General features: G+C 41.7%; 1 protein-coding gene across 7 annotated transcripts in view; it reads right to left on the minus strand.

The window, feature by feature from the left end:
- Positions 1 to 19739, minus strand: part of MAST2 (microtubule associated serine/threonine kinase 2) — a 236912-nt gene extending 217173 nt beyond the window's left edge. For 5 of the 7 annotated variants that reach the window (XM_058303651.2, XM_058303652.2, XM_058303649.2 and 2 more), the window contains exon 1: positions 19280 to 19522. In XM_058303651.2, coding sequence (XP_058159634.1) covers positions 19280 to 19471 — 192 coding nt within the window. In that variant the 5' untranslated portion in view covers positions 19472 to 19522. Of the gene's footprint in view, positions 1 to 19279 lie in introns of all 7 variants that reach the window. The other 2 variants (XM_058303653.2, XM_058303654.2) reach the window with 2 other exon arrangements.
- Positions 19740 to 19997: the final 258 nt, after the last annotated feature.

The following is a 19997-nucleotide window of genomic DNA, read 5'->3' on the forward strand; positions in this document are numbered from 1 at the left end:
CCCAGCAATTCCTCCCCTAGGTATATACACAAAAGAACTTGGAAACTGAGACTCATAGTAGCAATATTCACAATAAGAAAAGGTGGGAGCAATCCAAGTGTCCATCAAAAGATAAAGCCATACAATGGAATATTATTCAGCCATAAAAAGGAATGAAATTCTGATATATGCTACGACATGGATGAATCTTGAAAACATTATCCTAAGTGAAATAAGTGAGACACGAAAGGATAAATGTTGCATGATTCCACTTATATGAAATACCTGGAAGAAAATTTATAGAGACAGAAAGTAGATTAGAGGGTACCAGGTGTGGGGAGAGGAAAAGGGAATGGGAGCTACTGCTTAGTGGGTACAGTATTTCTGTTTCATGTGAGGACAAAGTTTTGGTAATGGATGGTGGTGTTGGCAGCACACTGCAAATGCAATTAATGCCACTGAACGGTTAAATGGCAAATTTTATGTTATATATATGCTAATACAGTAAAAAATTTTTCAAAAATTCCTGCAGGCCTCAAAAAAGCCATGAAAATTAGAAGGCCTGAGAATATTATATTACCTCTGCTTGCTTAAACACAGAGAAACTATGTGGTTTGTTAATCTCCAACAAGAGTAAGAATCTGTGCATCTGCTACTCAGGTTTATCCTTAGAAGTATTGCTACATTAAAGTCAGTACAGCTATGATAATATCACAGCATTAAAAAAAAAATGGTTCCCTTGGGCTGTTTTTAATTGCATTCTAACACCTAGGGGAACTATACTATCTTCCAAGCAGATTACTTAATAAAGAAATCCATAATAGTTTCCCTAGAGGGAATAAGCTCAAAGCCTCCTTTATTAGTTGAACAAAGTGAAAGAACACTTCAATAATACCAATAAATAACAGCTTAAGATACATCTTTTCCTATATTTCCTGCTACAACTAGGTGAAAACAACAAACATTATGAATTTAAATTCACATACTCTGTATATGTACTTTGAAAATAAATAATTAACCATTACTGAGTGCTTCCTGGGCTCTGTCATAAGTGTTTTACATGGATTATTTTAGTAAATCCTTATAATAATCCTATGGGATAGTTAATAATATTATCTCCATTGTACATATAAGGTAATTAAAGCTTAGAGACCTTAAGTAATTTGCCTCAGGTCACAGAATTGGAACCTAAAATCAGACAACTTGACTCTAGAGCATAAATTCTTAATCATTGTGTATTCATTCAAGAAGCATTTAAGTACCTTCTATATATAAAATACAATTCTAGAAGCTGGAGAAAAAGCAATGTAAAAAGCAGACCCAAATTCCTGCCCTCTTGAAGCATATATACTGGTATAACAATACTAGAACGACAACAAAAAACAAATATGTGACAATATCAGGTGATAAAGAACACGAATAAAAAGTAAAAATGGGAAGGAAGCCGATGTGACTCAAGTGATAAGGTCTCCACCTACCATATGGGAGGACCCAGGTTCAATCTCTGGGGCCTCCTGATGAAAAAGAAGAAGAGAAAGTGTGCCTGCACAGTGAGCTATGTACACACATGGCAAGCCAAGTGCCCATGTGGGCGCCCGTGCAGCAAATCAAGTGCCCACACAAGTGCCCACATGGCGAGCTGAGTGCCCGCACGGTGAGCCGAGTACCCACACAAGTGCCCGTGTGGCAAGCCGAATACCCGTGTGAATGCTCGCGTGGTGAGCCAGTGCCCATGTGGCGAGCCAAGTGCCCATGCAGCAAACTGAGTGACCATGCAGTGAGTCAGTGCCCACACAAGTGAGTCACACAGCAAGATGATGATGCAACAAAAGAGAGACAAAGGGGAGAGTTAAGGTGAAGCACAGCAGAGACCGGGAACAGAAGTGGCGCAATTGATAGGGAATCTCTCTCCACCTCAGAGGTCCCCAGGATTAAATCCTGGTGAATCTTAAAGGAGAAAGATGAGACGAGAAGACAAAAAGAGAAATAGATACAGAAGATCACATAGAGAAGGCACACAGACAGGAAAAATAGCAGGGTAGGGGAGGGGAGGGGAAGAAAAATAAGTAAATAAATAAAAGGGTGGGAGTGATGGCATCAATATAGTAATATAAGACATTCCCTTGACAAGTATCCCCTCAGAATCAACTAATAAAAGGACAAATCCCTCTTGCTTGGAACTCTGGAGGATGACAGAGACTGGAGAAAGACTCTACACTGACTCAAAGGTAAAAGAAAAAAACACACCAAAATCAGGCAAGAGATTTATGTCCAGGACCCACCAGTCCAGATCCCTCCCCCCACTTGGTCCCATGTGGCTTAAGAGTCACACAGAGGCAGCACAGTCCAAGTCCCTCCTGCACGAATGCAGACCATAGAGCCACTCACAGCAGTGAGTTAGAATCCCAGGCATACCCAGGCACAGGAACCCAAGTCCACAAAGACCCAGGGCAGAACACAAGCAGCTGCTTATAACGGGGAAAAAAGAACCTACAGCAGAACTGTTGGCAAGAAATGCACACTAAATCCAGTCTGTTTGCTAGACCCTCTAAATGAAAAATGGACCTTTCTGGATTGACCCCATTTTGCTCCCCAGAGTGGGATAACCTATGAGGGAAGAAACCAGAGGCAGAAAAACCTCACAGAAAGAAAGAAAGAAAGGCAGAGGGCAACTGAACTACTGTAAGACTGCAAGACAGGATGGGTCCCAGAACTGAAAAGTGTAATGAATAAGAGGCACTGAGTGAGCAAGAGGAACTGAACAAATTATAGGAGCTGAAGAGAAAACTCAGCACAAAAACAAACAGAAAAGATCAAGATTCCAAAAGAAGGAAAAGAGTTAGGAGAGCTTTCACCTGGAGGTGAAATAGTGGCACAAAAAAAGGGCAATCTTAAAAATTTTACTACATATGTAGGGAAAGAATCTGATGAAGAGCAGAGAAAATGTGAACAAACACAGGCTACTCTAAGGTCCAGAATAATATGGACCAAGCTTCAAAGAAGCTTGATAAGAGGGAGAAACTGACCTTCAGAAACTGACCTTGAGAGTAACCACATCGAAATAATCAGAAGCCCAGACATCAGCAAAAAAACTACCAGCCATGTTAAGAAACAGGAAGCTATGACTCAGTCAAGAAAACAAATTAACACTTTAGAGGAGGAGACATAAAATTTGGAACTAACAAAAAAAGTTCAAACAAATATCCTAAATCAATTCAGGATGAAGGAAAACATGAATAAAAATAAACTAATAATGGATATAGAGCCTAAGGATATTAAGAAAACAATGTGTGAGTGAAAAGAAGAATTCAGAAGTTTAAAAAGAAATATAAAAATTACTGGGATGAAAGGCAAAATAATGGAGATTAAAAATACACTAGATGCATACAACAGATTTGAACAGGCAGAAGAAAGAATCAGTGAACTAGAAGACGGGACAATCAAAATCATACAATTAGAAGGAAAGGGAAAAGAATTTAAAAATTTGATCAGTGTCTCAGGGATTCCAGCAACAGCATGAAGCACATAAACATATACATCATGGGTATCCCAGAAGGAGAGAAGGAAAAGGAGGCAGAAAGAATATTTAAGGAAATAATGGCCAAATATTTCCCAACTCTTATGAAAGACATAAATAGGCATACCCAAGAAGCTCAATGTATTCCAAACAGAATAAACCCTAACAGACCTACTCTGAGAAACATACTACTCAGAATGTCAAATGCAAAAGAGAAAAAGAATTTTGAAAGCAACAAGAGAAAAATGATTAATTACACACAAGGAATCCTCAATAAGATTAAGTTTTGAATTCTCATTAGAAACCATGGAGGTGAGGACACAGTAGAATGATATATTTAAAGTATGGAAAGAGGGAAGCAATGTGGCTCGAGTGATAAGGCCTCCGCCTACCATATGGGAGGACCAGGGTTTGATTCCTGGGCACTCCTGGTAAAAAAGAAGAGAAAGCATGCCTGCACAGCAAGCCAATGCCTGCATTGTGAGCCAAGTGCCTGTGCAATGAGCCACACGGTGAGCCGAATGCCCCTGCAGCAAACTGAATGCACATGTGGGTACCCGCACGGCAAGCCAAGTGCCCATGTGATGAGCCGAGTGCCCACATGGCGAGCTGAGTGTCTGCACGGTGAGCTGAGTGCCCACGCCAAATGCCCACATGGCAAGCCAAGTGCCCACGTGGTAAGCCAAGAGCCCGTGTGAGTGCCTACATGGTGAGCCAGTGCCCACACAGCAAGTCAGTGCCCATGCTGCAAGCCAAGTGCCCAAGCAGCAAGTCAAGTGCCTGCGCAGACAGCCAGTGCCCACACAAGTGAGTCACACAGCAAGATGATGATACCACAAAAGAGAGACAAAAGGAAGACTCAAGATGAAGCACAGCAGAGACCAGGAACTGAGGTGGTGCAATTGACAGGGACCTCTCTCCACGTCAGAGGTCCCTAGAATCAAATCATGATAAATCCTAGAGAAGAAAGAAAGAAGAGAAGACAAAAAGAGAAACAGATACACAAGATCACACAGTAAATAGACACAGAGAGCAAAAATAGCAGGGCAGGAGGAGGAGGGTAAGGGAAAAATAAACATATATATATATATATATATATATATATTTTTTTTTAAGTATGGAAAGAGAAAAATTGCCAGCCAAAAATTCTTTATCCAGAAAAACTGTCCTTCAAAAATGGAGGAGAGTTTAAAACATTCACAATAAACAGAAACTGAGAGAGTTCATCGACAATGACCTGCCCTACAAGAATTGCAAAAGGGGGTTCTTCAGCTTGAAGGGAAAGACAAGAGAGAATGGCCTGGAAAAGTGTAAAGAAGTGAAAATTTTCAGTTAAGCTAACTAAAACAGTTAATGCAAAATCCAGCAGTACTGTATCCTCAATATATAACTCTACACTTTAATTCTTATAAGAGTCAGACTACAACTGAACAAGAAAAAGTCATATTTCCTGATAACAGACATGCAAAATATAAAGAGGCAATATGGGACAAAAACAACAAAGAGGGGAAATGGAGGGATATGGGAGCAGAGAATGTGTATGCTATTGAATCTTTTCAAATTTGTAGGTTATAGACATAGGTTGTGTAATGCAAACCCCAGGGTAACCACAAAGCAAGTATTTAAAAAACACACAGAAACAGAAATGAGAGGGAAGCAGATGTGGCTTAAGTGATAGGGCTTCCACCTACCATATGGGAGGACCCGGGTTCGATCCCTGGGGTCTCCCGGTGAAAAAGAAGAAAAGAAAGCATGCCTGCATGGTGAGGCAGTGCCTGCATGTCAAGCTGAGTGCCTGCACAGCAAGCCGAGTGCCCATGCTGTGAGCCAGTGCCCACACAAATGAGTCACACAGAAATATGATGATGTGACAAAAGAGAGAAGAAGGGGAAAGTCAAAGTGAAGTGCAGCAGAAACCAGGAACTGAGGTGGCACAGCTGACAGAGAACCCCTCTCCACATCAAGGTCCCCATGATCAAATCCCAGTGAATCCTAGAGGTGAAAAAATGAGAAGACCAAAAACAGAAATAGATACAGAAGATCACACAGTGAACAGATACAGACAGCAAAAGCAGCAGGGAGAGGGGAAAGGGAGGGGGAGAGGAAGGGAGAAAATAAATGAATAAATAAATCTTTAAAAACAAGCAGAAGTAAGAAAGGAATTAGTCAGATTCATCACAAAAGATCAACTAAACATACAGAAAAGGAGGTTGCAATAAAGGAAAAGAGAGACCAAAAAGAAGAGATGACACAAAAACCAATGGCTGAAGTAAGAACTGCTTTTACAATAACATTGAATAATAATGGATTATTAAGCTCCCAAACCAAAAGACACAGATTGGTAGAATGTTTTTTTTAAAAAAGCCCAACTACGCTGTTTACAAGAGACTCATCTAAGATACAAAGACACAGGGAAGCAGATGTGGCTTAAGCAGTTGGGGGCCCCACCTACCGCATGGGAGGTCCCAGGTTCAGTTTCTGATACCTCGTAGAAAGGACAAGACAGTGAGCCAACGTAACGGGCTGATGCGGAGAGCTGAAGCAAGAGGAGGATGCAGCGAGATGATGCAACAAAAAGACACAATGAGGAAACACAATGAGAGATAAGCAAGCAGGAGTGGAGGCTCAAGCCATTGGATGGGTGCCTCCCTCCACATAGGAGGTCCCAGGCTCAGTTCCCAGTGCTTCCTAAGAAGAAGACAAGCACACAACGAGCAGACAAGCACATATGGGGGTGGGGCCGAATAAATAAATTAAATAAATCTAAAAAAAAAAAAAAAAAAAAAAGACACAAATAGTTTGAAAGTTCAAGTGTAGAAAAAGATAATTCACACAAATAGTAACCAAAAGAGAGCTAGAGTAGCTATACTAGTATCAGATAAAAAAGTTCTTATAAGAAAAAAAGAACACTATATATTAATAAAAGAATCAATCCATCAAGAAGAAATAGCAACCATAAATATTTATACACCTAACCACAGGTCCCCCAAGACACATATGAGTCAAACACTGGCAAAACTGAAGGGAGAAATAGACAACTCCAAAATAATATTTGGGAACTTCAATATAGCACACTCATCAATCAATAAAACATTTATACAGAAGATCAATGAGGAAACAGAGAACTTGAGTAATATGATAAATGAATTAGAACAATATATACAGAGCATTGCACCCCAAAACAGTAGGATATACATTCTTCTCATATGCGCACAGCTCATTCTCCAGGACAGACCACATGGTGGATCAGAAAACAAGTCTCAATAAATGTAAAAAGACTTAAATAATACAAAGCATTTTCTCTGCGCACAATGGAATGAAGCTGGAAATCAATAACAGGTAGAGAAGTGGAAAATCCACAAATACAGGAAAGTTAAATAACACACTCTTAAACCATCAATGGGTCAAAGAAGAAATTACAGGAAAACAGTAAATATCTTGAGACAAGTGAAAACAAGAACACAGCATATCAGAACTTATGGGATGCAGGCAGTCCTGAGAGGGAAATTTATGGCCCTAAATGCATACATTTAAAAAGAAGAAAGAGCTAAAATCAAAGACCTAACTGCACACCTGGAGGAACTAGGAAAAGGACAGCAAACCAAACCCAAAGCAAGCAAAAGGAAGGAAAAAACAAATATTAGAGGTAAACGAAACAGAGACTTAAAAAACATTAGAAAAATCAATGAAATCAAAAGTTGGTTCTTTGAAAATATTGATAAAATCAACAAATCTTTAGTGAGACTAACAAAGAAAAAAGAAAGGACACCAATCCAACAACTATTAGAAATGAAAGGGAAGACATTACTACCACCCATACAGAAATTAAAAAGGTTTCTAAGAGGATACTATTAACTGTACACCAACAAATTAGATAACAGAAAAAATGGACAAACTCTTAGCAACACAAACTACATACACTGACTTAAGAAGAAACAGAAGATCACAACAGACCAATAACAAGAGATTGAATCAGTCATCAAAACCACCACCACCATCCCCCAAAAAAGCCCAGGACCAGATGGCTTCACAGATTAATTCTACCAAATATTCCAAGAAGAATTAACACTAATCCTGCTCAAAGGCTTCTAAAAACCTAAAGAAGGAACAAAATCCAGCAACCTTTCTAGGTAGAAACACTTAGAAAAATAGGAATAGAAGGACAAGGCTAGCTACACATGGGAAACAACAGCATACAGGTGGAATGTAAAACAGTAGGATGTGATGAGCTCACATAGGAGGGATGAGGACCTAGAAGCAAACTAAAAACTGCGTCCTCTGAAGTACTTCCAGGGAGATAAGAAGAAAAGTAAGAGGGCACGGTCCCTAAAGTCAAAAGATGGAATAATCAACCATGTCCAATGCAATAGGTCAAATGAGTTAAGACTGAGAAATGGCTACTGGCCATTTTCACAGTGTGGAGGACAATGATGACCTTGCCATAAGCTGTTTTGTGGAATGATGGGGCTAAAACCCTGATTGGAGTAGCTTCAAGAAAGAATGGAGGGAAGCAGACTTGGCCCAATGGTTAGGGCGTCCGTCTACCACATGGGAGGTCCGCAGTTCAAACCCCGGGACTCCTTGATCTGTGTGCACCTGGCCCATGCGCAGTGCTGTTGTGCACAAGGAGTGCCCTGCCACGCAGGGGTGTCCCCACGTAGGGGAGCTCCACGTGCAAGGAGTGCGCCCCGTAAGGAGAGCCGCCCAGTGCGAAAGAAAGTTCAGCCTGGCCAGGAATGGCACCGCACACACGGAGAGTTGACACAAGATGACGCAACAAAAAGAAACACAGATTCCTGTGCCGCTGACAACAGAAGCAGACAAAAGAACACGCAGCAAATAGATACAGAGAAAGACAACTGGAGTGGAGAGGGGAAGGGGAGAGAAAGAAAATAAATAAATAAATCTTAAAAAAAAAAAAAAGAATGGTCCGGGAAGCAGATGTGGCTCAACTGATAGAGCATCCACCTACCATATGGAGGGTACAGGGTTCGAAAGCCAGGATCTCCTGACCTGTGTGGTGAGCTGGCCCACGCACAGTGTTGCCGTGCTCAAAGAGTGCCCTGCCAAGCAGGGATGCCCCACGTGCAAGGAGAGTACCATTTAAGGAGAGCCACCCTACATAAGAAAAGTGCAGCCCACCCACGAGTGATGGCGCAAACAGAAAGCTGATGTAGCAAGATGATGCAACAAAAAAGAGATAAAGTTTCCATGGACACAGAAGAACACACAGCAAATGGACACAGAGCAGACAACAGGGAGAAGAGAAATAAATAAAATAAATCTTTAAAAAAAAAAAAGAAAGAATGGAGGGAGGGAGAGGAAATGAAAGCAGATAATATAGATAACTTTTTTTATGCAGTTATGTTATAAAGAGGAACATGTCCCTACTTAAGACAATTATTTCACATCACTGCTCTCTCCTCTAAATTACTGCAATAGCCTCCTAACTGGTCTCTTGGTTTCCACATCCTCCATTCAGTCAATTCTCAATAAAGCAACCAAATAGATTGGGTTAAAATATTACATCATGTGACTCCTCTGCCCAAAACTCTCCAAAGGCTTCCCATCTAATTCTATGTAAAGGCCTAAATCATTAGAATGGCCCACAATATGAAACTCCCACAGTCCAGCCTTCCCTTCTTTCTCCTTTCCCTTCTGAACTCATCTACTACTCTTCCTCTTACTGCCTCCACTCCTGCCACACCAGTCTCCTTGCTATTCCTCAAACACAGATTTTAGAGGTGGAGGTATACTCCTTTACCAGACTACTTGTTCTTCTCTCTCATACATCCCCTTCTAGGAGATGCCTTCCCTGACCATGCTATTCAAAACCATCATCCCCTACCATTCTGTATCCCCCTTATCAGCTTTGTTTTCTTCATAGTATTGATCACCATAAGATACTTCATATTTTACTAATTTATTTTATTATCTGATTCCCTCTACTAAAATAAAAACTTCATGAAGGCACAGATGGTTGTCTGCCTTTTTCACTGCTGTAATCTCAAAACTTTCAAAGAAATAAAAAAAAAAAAAACCTTGTTGAATCAAAACAAAGAACAAATGAAAGAGGGTGGTGTAGTAGAGTCAATGAAGGTTTTTTTGAGATGAAAAATGTTTAAAATATGTTTGTATGTTGATGAGAATCATCTAACAGAAAATAAAAACTAATGCTGAAGGGGTATGAAAAGATAATTGATAGATTAAAACTTTTAATTAGATTTAGATGTTGTTGTCCTTAGATAGGAGTAGGAACAGATTATCCTTAATAATAGGATGGAGGGCGGTAAATACAGTAACAGATACAGGTAGATTGGTTGATTTGAAATGAGACCTTATGGAAGTTCTCTTCTGATTGTCTTTTTCTCCTCTCTGTGAGACACGAAGGATATCAGTGAAGAGGAGGTCTGAGCGGAGAGAAAGATTAAACTGTCATTTAGGAATAGAAGTAAAAGGACTAGAAAAATGTCATAAGACTGTCAGTACTGATGTGTAATGAAGTCAGCATGTTTGTGTTTTTCTCCAGTCACATCTAGCTGCTAAAATACAGGAAGAGAATAGACAAAGTTGGTTTAATCATTGTCGGGGTTTTGCCAGGCAGATCCAACAAAGGTAGAAAAAGGCAAGGGAGCTGTGAAGGGACATTCATAGCAATGATTATAATGAAAACCGAAATAAAAGTTGGAAAAGAAAGGAAGTCTAGGGTACATAAAAATGTTTGGATATTTTCATAGTGGTTACAATTAAAAATAACTGAGAGAGTGCTGAGTTCCTAGCCAGGGGAGCTCTATCACAGTCTCTAAAGGAACAGCAACAATCCCCCAAGTACAACAGCAAAGACCAAAAAAGAAGGAAGGTCCAACAATGAGCCCTTGATACTAATGACTATGCTTGTAAACCTTTGCACCTGAAATAAGAACAAGGTCTAGAGCTGCAGGGTGCCTAAGAGTTACCTCCTGAGAGCCTCCGTGTTGCTCAAATGTGGCCAGTCTCAAAGCCAAACTCAGCATGTAAATGCATTGCCTTCCCCCAGCGTGGGACATGACTCTCAGGGATGAGCCTCCCTGGTGCCGAGGGATTACTACCGAGTATCAGCTGATGATGTAACCAGAAAATGACCTTGAATAAAAGGGTAAACTTGGACCAGCAGAATATCTCTGTCTATATATAATACCAGGAGTTAAAAATGCTTTTTGACCTGAATAAAAGGGGGAAATGGAAAGAACAAATGAGTTTATATGGCTATGAGTCTCCAAAAAGAGACGGGAGGTTATCAGAGGGGTTGCCCTTATGCACACCTCAGCAGAGTCCCAAAGACAGATAAAGTAGATACAACCCCAGGTACTGGTTCTTCTAAGGGCTACAGAGACCAACAGGTTCTATGGTCATGGCAGATGGAGTTCAGTGCCATGTAAGTTGGCCCCACTTTGGAGACTGTGTTTCTGTGTAATGGAGCTGGACTCAGATGTGATCTTTGCCCACAAGCCTCTCCTGTTACTTTTGCCGGAACTGTAGTTAGTGCTGGGGTTTAATGTATACCCAGGGGACCTGAATCTCTGGACTGACCATGGGATAGCCAGGCCCTAAGCCTCAATAGACTTACAACCCCTATACTCCGGTTTATTGGACTTACCCCACTCAGCTAACATGGAGGTGAAGAAGGTTAACCACCACACCAGGGAGCCAAAAGTGCCTACAACTGAAAGCAGGAGAATTGCATCCAGCATTCATTGGAATCTAAGACCCCTCCTGATATAGATGTAGAGTGGACACAACCATTCTAAGGTCCACAGGATGGAGGAATAGAGTATGGATTAGAGTGGACTTACTGATATTCTATTCATGAACTATTGTGATTAGTAATCAAAGAAAATGTGGCACTGGTGTGGAGAAAGTGGCCATGGTGGCTGCTGGAGGTAGAGAGTGGGAGGAAGAGATGTTATGTGAGGGCATTTTCAGGACTTGGAGTTGTCCTGGGTGGTGCTGCAGGGACAGTTACCGGACATTGTATGTCTTCCCATGGCCCACTGGGCGGACTGTGGGAGAGTGTGGGCTATGGCATGGACCACTGACCATGAGGTGGGGCAGTGCTCAGAGATGTATTCGCCAAATGCAATGAATGTCTCACGATGATGGAGGAGATTGTTGTTATGGGGGAAGGAGTGGGGTGAGGGGGTTGGGGGGGTATATGGGGACCTCATATTTTTTTAATGTAACGTTAAAAAAATTAAGACAAAAAAAAAGAAAGTGGAAAAATGAGATGATTGACAATGAAAATACAGTTTTAAAAAATCAATAGACTGAAGATTCTAAAGTCCTCAAACAATTTTTGAAGAAGAAATTCTAAAAGGAATGAGCTAGAAAAAACAGAAGACTACGTGAAGGTCAGAGTGTGGCAAGCTCAAAACTAAGGTTTTAGTGGGGGAGCAATTATTAATGGTAAAGACAAAATGAACATGGAAATAGGAGGCTCAAATTTATGTCAGTTATTTGTTGCATACTCACTACGTGGCTCAAGACACAAGAGGAAAGAGCATTTGGGAGTTAACAGTCAGATATACTGCTGAAACATAAAGGTGGCCAACTATGTCTCATTAATAATACATTTTACATATACCCATACCCTCAATAACCTCTAACCTCTGTTCTCCTCCTCCATCCTGTTCCCCCTGAGGACTTTTCCCTCTTCCTCCAGGGCTACCCATTCATCAACAACACCCGGTTTCTTTTTTTTTTTTTCCCATTTCTCTCCCCTTCCCTGAGCACCCTCCCGCCCAGTTGTCTGCTCTCTGTGTCCATTCGCTGTGTGTTTTTCTGTGTCCGCTTGTATTCTTGTCAGTGACACCGGGAACGTGTGTCTTTTTGTTGTGTCATTTTGCTGCGTCAGCTCTCCATGTTGTGTGGCACAACTCCTAGGCAGGCTGTACTTTTTTTTTTCATGTGGGGGGCTCTCCTTACGGGATGCACTCCTTGCGTGTGGGGCTCCCCCTACACGGCGGACACCCCTGCGTGGCACAGCACTCCTTGCACACATCAGCACTGCATGCAGGCCAGTTCATCACATGGGTCAGGAGGCCCTGGGTTTGAACCCTGGACCTCCCATGTGGTAGGCAGACCCTCTATCCATTAAGCCAAATCTGCTTCTCAAAAACACCAGTTTTCAAACCCCTTTCAAACTCCAAGCACGTATACTAATGATGAAAGATAACCAATACCTACTGATGAAAAGTAAGAATTACCAATATACTGCAGAGATTCCACCAAGAAAGCACAAAGCTAGTTGGCAAATTCACTAAACAATCTAATAAGCAGCTAAGCCCAGAAATGAAAGAGTCAGCTGGGTTGCCTCTGATAGTCCTGACCCTAGGTCACTATGACTAACTGGGATAGAAAAAGCTTATAGTTGATCTTTAGTAAAGGACAGCCAGTAGAGTAAAGATGGGGAAAACTCTGGAAGCAGATGTGTCCTACCCTCATCAAGGAATATTCCAGGTTTTCTGCTCCCAATGCCTTTGATGAAACCCAATCTTCCAAAGGAAGTGGATTTTTAGCAGCTGGCACTTAACCATATTACTTCTGGATAAAAGGAAAAGGAGGGCTGATAAACTTTCTGCATTGAAAACTCGTAAGAATTCTCAGGTGTCCATGTCTCAATCACCATATCCTTCTGCATTCTATCCTCCACACAGTTGCCAGACTAATCCAATTAAAACACAAATAAGACCATATTACTTCCCTACTTTCCCATTTCCTAGCACTAATGACCTTCTACAATCTAGGATCTTTAGTCTCTTAACCCAGCATCTATATCTTCAACTTCAAGCTCTAGCAAACTGATTATAGTTCCCTATACACATCATGCAGCTTTTCCTCTGTGCTTTCTGCCCAATGCATTTACCAGTGTACTAGCATTGTAGTGCAGAGGAAATAAAAGGCCCTGATTTCTGGTAAAAATAATTCTGAAAATTTCTCAATGGTGCTGAGGCTATTCCAGGAACTAAAATTGAACTCACCTTTCCCCATCCACCAAAATGCCTCACTTCACTTGTCTATTTCTATCACACTACCATTACTCGAATCACCCAAACTCAAAATACTTGATTTTTAAGTCATTCGTTCAATAAATAAAGACTTAGCAGCTATTCTGAACCAAGTCCCCTGCTATGCCTTTTGATAAACTGATTTAGACATAGTTCCTATTCTCAGTAATTTAAAATTGCAAAGTAGAAATGAAATAATACAAAATGAATAAAGAAGGATAAAGTGTTGAAATGTTGAAACAGTCATCCAGTCATTCAGCAAGTATTTATTCAGCATCTACTATATACCTATCAGTGAATCAAACAATGTGGTATAGGGACAAAGTGAGATAAGAATTAATATTTATTAAGCACCTATCTATTATGTGCTTTCCAATCATTATTTCATTTAATCTCTTAGAACCCAAGCTCTTACTTTTCGGACTATAGAATTTTGAGAATTGGATGAAAACTAGAGAACATCTCCTCAAGAAAATATTGCATGTAAAATTCTGCATATAATTTCAGGAGATGCACAGATTTCCAGAAGCCTAATCAAGGATCCCTTAGTGACCCCTCATGGAAAAACAACCTCACTGAGAGTTTCTGTGGCCTTTTGAGTTAGGCCTGGAAGCTTGAGTACAATTTTAATGGGCAGAGGCCAGAAAGAAAGAGCTTTTCAGACTTATGATTAATTGAAATGAATATATGAAAGTTCCTAGCAGTAAACTTATTTACAGAATAATGCCCATTACATACCAGTTAATACACTACAGGCTGGGAATATAATGATGAATAAGACAGCCTCTGAGGAACTCAGTCTCTGGTGAGAGACTTGACACCAATTAGAATATTCATTGAGCCAATACATGTTTCAAGCACAAGCAAATATATATATTTCTAACAAATATTCAGACAAATACTATTTTTCAAGCACCATACTAGACCTTAGGTATCCAATAGTAAATTATACAGTTTGACCTCAAAGAACTTACTAATGAGGAAGACAAGACAGTGTCAATAATGTATTCCAGGATGAAAAAAAATTAAGGGTGCTAGGGAACCAAAAGAAAGGACATTTAATTCAGATTTTTCTAATAAAAAGCGATGTGTCAAGTTGACCTTGAATTTCAAGGACTTCAGATTTATTCTAATGAGAAGCTAAAAATAAGGTTTCTGAAGGTAAAGAAATGAAATGATCATTCATTTAATAAGTATTTATCCAGCAGTTATCATTCACCAGATAAGCAATGAGTCCAACAAAATTTATTTTTAAGAGTGCAAAGAAATTAGATATAAAAAACTAAAGACAGACTAAGTTAAGGTACTGCAACAACCATATCTAAAGGTTATAAATGCTGAATTTAAGGTAGTGACAGCAGAAATAATGGTTTGAAAGATGTCATGGGGGTAGAATCAGCAGAACCTAACAACTGACTGGATAAAGAATGAAGAAAGAGGAAAAAATCAAACACCATGATGTAATTTCAAGATACAATTTCTTGAGGACAAGAAAAAGGAAAGATTCAGGGAGAAGCACATTCCAAAGGAGAATTAATAGATTCTATTTTAATAACATAGTAAATCACTGACATTCTGCAGATCCAAGCCTGATCAGAACTTATTCCCAAATACTAGTATAGTATAAAGTATAACAAGCATGTCATAAGTTTTGAGAGGTAGATACTAGGAGCTCATAATATCTAAATGAATGGAATCCACTCAACCTCAGAGCACACACAACTAAAATGTTTGTTGTTGCAAAATCGTGTTTTTCCAATTATGGACCTTTAAAGTTCACTATCAAATAATAAAAATCACAAATGCTAAGATCACAAATGCAGAGACTCTACAGAACTGTTAAGTATAAAAATGTCAATATGATCTAAGGAAAGAGGTCAGGTCTAGAGACACATCACCGTAGGAGAAGGTTCCCTGACACAATGCGATGAATAAAGAGGACTATAGAAGCTTGTTCCACTTCCTAAGCACTTACCACAGGAGAGGGTGAATCTGCAAAAAAATAGAATATAATAAAGGAAAGAGCAAAGGATGAGGGACATATCCTCAAGGAACATTTAAAGGATAGGAAAAGGAAACAAAAAAAATACAAGGAGCAGTTAGAGAAGTAGGAGTGGAATGGACATAATGACAAAAGAGAGGAAAATGTCAAGAAGGAACACATGATTAACAGGAACAGATATTTCAGAGGACAGAAAGGATGAGTACTGGGGAAAGACTAACAGATTTAGAGGTTTAGAAGTCTTTGAAACTTCTACATACTTCTCTGCATGAATCATGTACAATGAAACCTTTTCCAAAAAGTCACGCATTATTTTTTAATTTGAGAAAGTAAGAAGTTACTGGTATCCATCAAGAAAAGAATTGATAAATAAATTGTGGTACATTCACACAATGGAAAACTGCACAGCAGTGAAAAAGAACAAACTATTACTACAAACAAAAAGATGGATGAATCTCACGAAGATCGGAATGAAAGAATCTAGTCACAAAAGAGTACAAAGTGTGTTATTCCATTTATATGAGGTACAAGAAGCAAAACTAATCTATGGTGCTAGAGGTCAGGAGAATGGTTACCTTTGGAAGAATGTAATTACAGGAAGAAAGCATAAGAAGCCTTCCGGAATATGGGATATGTTCTATATCTTGATCTGAGCAGTGGTTGATTCATGGGTGTTTTTATTCTGAAAACTCACTGGGATGAACCTTTGATTTATGCACTGTAAGTCACACCTCAATAAGAAAGTAAACACAGGGAAGTGGACTTGGCCCAGCGGTTAGGGCATCCATCTACCACATGGGAGGTCCGCGGTTCAAACCCCGGGCCTCCTTGACCTGTGTGGAGCTGGCCCATGAGCAGTACTGATGCGCGCAAGGAATGCCCTGCCACACTGGAGTATCCCCGCGCAGGGGAGCCCCACGTGCAAGGAGAGTACCCTGTAAGGAGAGCCACCCAGCGCAAAAGTGCAGCCTGTCCAAGAATGGCGCCACACACATGGAGAGCTGACACAAGATAACGCAACAAAAAGAAACACAGATTCCCATGCAGGTGACAACAACAGAAGCGGACAATGAACATGCAGGAAAATAGACACAGAGAACAGACAACTGGGGTGGGCGGGTAGAAGGGGAGAGAAATAAAATAAAATAAATAAATCTTAAAAAAAAAAGTAAACATAAAAATTTATTGGTGACTTGAAAACATGAGTTACAGGAGAGTATAAGTATAGAAGCCAAACCTCAATGTTAAGGACTGTATACTTGGAAGCTGAGACAGTAAATACAAACTCAATTCTCAAGACAGTTGCTGGTGAAGCAAAGAAGAGATGAAGTAGCTAAGGTGGGTTACATGATTCACAGAAGTTGTATTGTTTTGTCTTTACCTGAGGTATAAGACATCGAGGGAATGAAATACACAACAAGGGCCTGTAGCAGATGAGATGGGATGCAATCAAGGACATAAATGTAGACATGAACCTTGGAGAGAAGGATGAATGTATCTTTTTCTGAGACTGAAGGGAAGGATGAGTGAACACAGAAATTCTGCAATAGAGAAGAAGGGAAAAATCAAACAACCTTGAACTCTTCAGTGAAACATCCAGAAAGGTCAAGTAGACCAACTAAATTGATGCAGGAAAGAATTAGACATTTTGAAAGTCTGGAACAAGTACTGCAGAGAATGTAAAAGACAAGGATGGGGGCAGGGAGGGGAGAAGGTAGCATAACTAGAAAGCAAAGCTCTGGGGTCTGGAAGCAAAAGCAGTGATAGTGAATGGTACATTTTACCCAGGGTGGGAACTCCTGGTGAATGAAAGGTAGAAGAACAAAAGAGGAAACAAATCTAAGATGCCAGCACTTACATCACTGAAACTATATAATCAAGAATGATGCCTACTAAGCAGGGCCAAGTGAAGTAAGACAGACCGTTACAGCAGGCCCTTGATACTGATGATTGCACTTAGGAATCTTTTCTTGTGAAATTGAAATCTAGCCTAGTATTATATATTGCCTAAGAGTTACCTCCCAAAAGCCTCCCTGTTGCACAAATGTAGCCTCTTTCTAAGCCAAGCATTCTTAACCAGAGTCCATGGACCCCCAAAGGGTCCGTGGAAAGATTTCAGGGGGTCCATGAGTTTGAATGGAAAAAAATCAATCTATTATCTTTATTTTCTCTGCCCTCTAATGGAAATCTAGCATTTCCTTCACTATGAATGTATGCAATAAATTACAGTAGTATTCCGTGGTTTTCACCTGACTGGCAAAGGGGTCTGTGGGACAAAAAAGGTCAAGAACCCCAGATCTAAGCCAACTCAGCATATAAATGCACTATCTCCCCCCAAAACCCCACCTCCCCTAGCATTGGACAAGTCTCCTGGGGATGAGCCTCCCTGGCACCAAGAAATTATTACCAAGCACCAACTAGCAATGCATCTGGAAAAAGACCTTGACCAAAGGGGGGAAATATTAAATATGAATGAGTTTTCATGGCTAAGAGATTTCAAAGTGAGTCAAGATGTCATTCCAGAGATTACACTTACACTGCACATCTCAGAAGGATCTCACTGACTCCACAGTAAACAGTGCCTCAAACAGCAGGGCTCCTGAGGGTACCACACTAATGAAGGATGTTGTTAATGTGAGAAAGTGTGGGAGGGGAAGGAGTGGGGCATATGGGAATCCCCTATATTTTTTTACGTAACATTTATGTAATCTAAAGCTTCCTTAAAAATTAATTTTTAAAAAAATGTCTAAAGAAAATACTTCTTCAACTAAGAGAAAGGGGAGGCAGGATACCTACAACAAGTTTTCAAAGGCTCAAAGATGAAGTCACTACAGTGAATTGTGCAAAAGGAAAGTTGTCACTAGAGTTCATTACTACAGAACTTAGTTCTACAAATTCCACAAGATCAAAGACCATATATATCTTCCTTTCACTTTACTTCCTACAGCTACTAGGGGCAGGTCCTTACTGATAAAGCTGACCTTTTCCTCCTACTCCTAAATACACCTACTCTTGACTAATAAATTATATAAACACATCACGTCCATTCAGATGAATGTTTTTACACCGCTTTCTATACATGTTTTCCCATCAAGGTGTTCTCAATAGTAAACTAGAAGGCAGAGGCTAGATTTATGGATTCTCTGTTCACAGCACAGGGCTTGGGATTGCACACAGGCGTTTAAAAATATGCTTGCTCGTGAAACAGTTACTGAGGACAACCTTAACAATGATTCCAAACACACTCATACAAGAGTATAATGATAGCCAAATCAGGGAACGCCTAGAAATAATTCATCCGTTTTTGTAACTGTCAGGACAATCTGTAAGAACAGAATAACACCTACTATATCAAACTGACTTCCCCACCTTACACTACTTATCCCTTTGGTAACTGCTCAAAATCCCTTTAGCAAGCCTACTCTTTGCAGTTCCTTCACTCCCAACCACATTCCAGCGTCCCTTCTTTCCACCCAAAACCTCTGACTACAAACGTCCCTAGGACCATTTTTCATCCCTCTAATTCCCCAGTTTCCATTCAATCCTAAACCAACACGTTCATTTCCCCATTGCCCATTTTTCAGCCTCCCTAGACGCCCCAGTCCTGCTCCCAAACTACTCAGCCCCCACCCTTCCAATCCCCTAGCCCAGATTCCCCAGCCTGAGATCCCCTCCCCCACGGTTCCCATTCAGGCTCCCCCTCCCCACCTTTTCCCTCCCAGACCCCGACCGCCGTACCTGCTCCTTGCCCTCCGGCCCCGCGGGCCCGGTCCGCTCCTCCAGCCGCTGCCTCCCGGGCGGCGCTCGCCGGCGCGGGGGCAAGGGCTGGGGCAGCTCCGCCGCCCGCTGAACCCCATCCTCCCGGCGGGAGGCCGGCGGCGGTGGCGGCGGCGGCGGCTGCGGTCGGTCTCGGCAGCGGCTCCGCTTCATATCTGCGGCTGGGCCCCAAGGGCGTCAGCGCAGCGACCGCCCCGGCCCCGCACTGCCCGGGCCCGCAGCGCTGCCGCGCCAAACACCGCCCGTGGCCACCATGGCCCGGCAAGCGCCCAAAGTCACGACCCCAGCCCGCCTCTCCTCCGCGCGTGCTGGGGCCTCAAGCGCCGCGGCCTCCTCGGCGCTCCTTACACAAGCGGCAACATTACCGCCGCCTCGTCTTCCACCACCACGCACACGGTCAGCGGGCCACCCGCCGCCGCCGGCTCCGCCGCCAGCCGCCCGCCGGCCTCCGGCCGCGCCCCGCCCCTCACCCGCGCGCGCGCACACTGCCAGCCCTCCCGCCACCTACGGCCGCGCGCGGCCTCCCGCGCACGCGCCAGCGAACGGTCGCGAGATACCCGCCCGCGGTCCCGCCGCGCGGTAGGGGGAGCGGAAGCGGGTGGGGCACGCGGCCCGTTGGCTGCGGCTGCGAACGCTCATTGATTTTTTTCATTCATGAATAAATGAATGAATGAAACTG

Source organism: Dasypus novemcinctus, chromosome 9 (genome assembly GCF_030445035.2).
Source record: "Dasypus novemcinctus isolate mDasNov1 chromosome 9, mDasNov1.1.hap2, whole genome shotgun sequence".
In the NCBI taxonomy this organism is placed as follows: domain Eukaryota; kingdom Metazoa; phylum Chordata; class Mammalia; order Cingulata; family Dasypodidae; genus Dasypus; species Dasypus novemcinctus.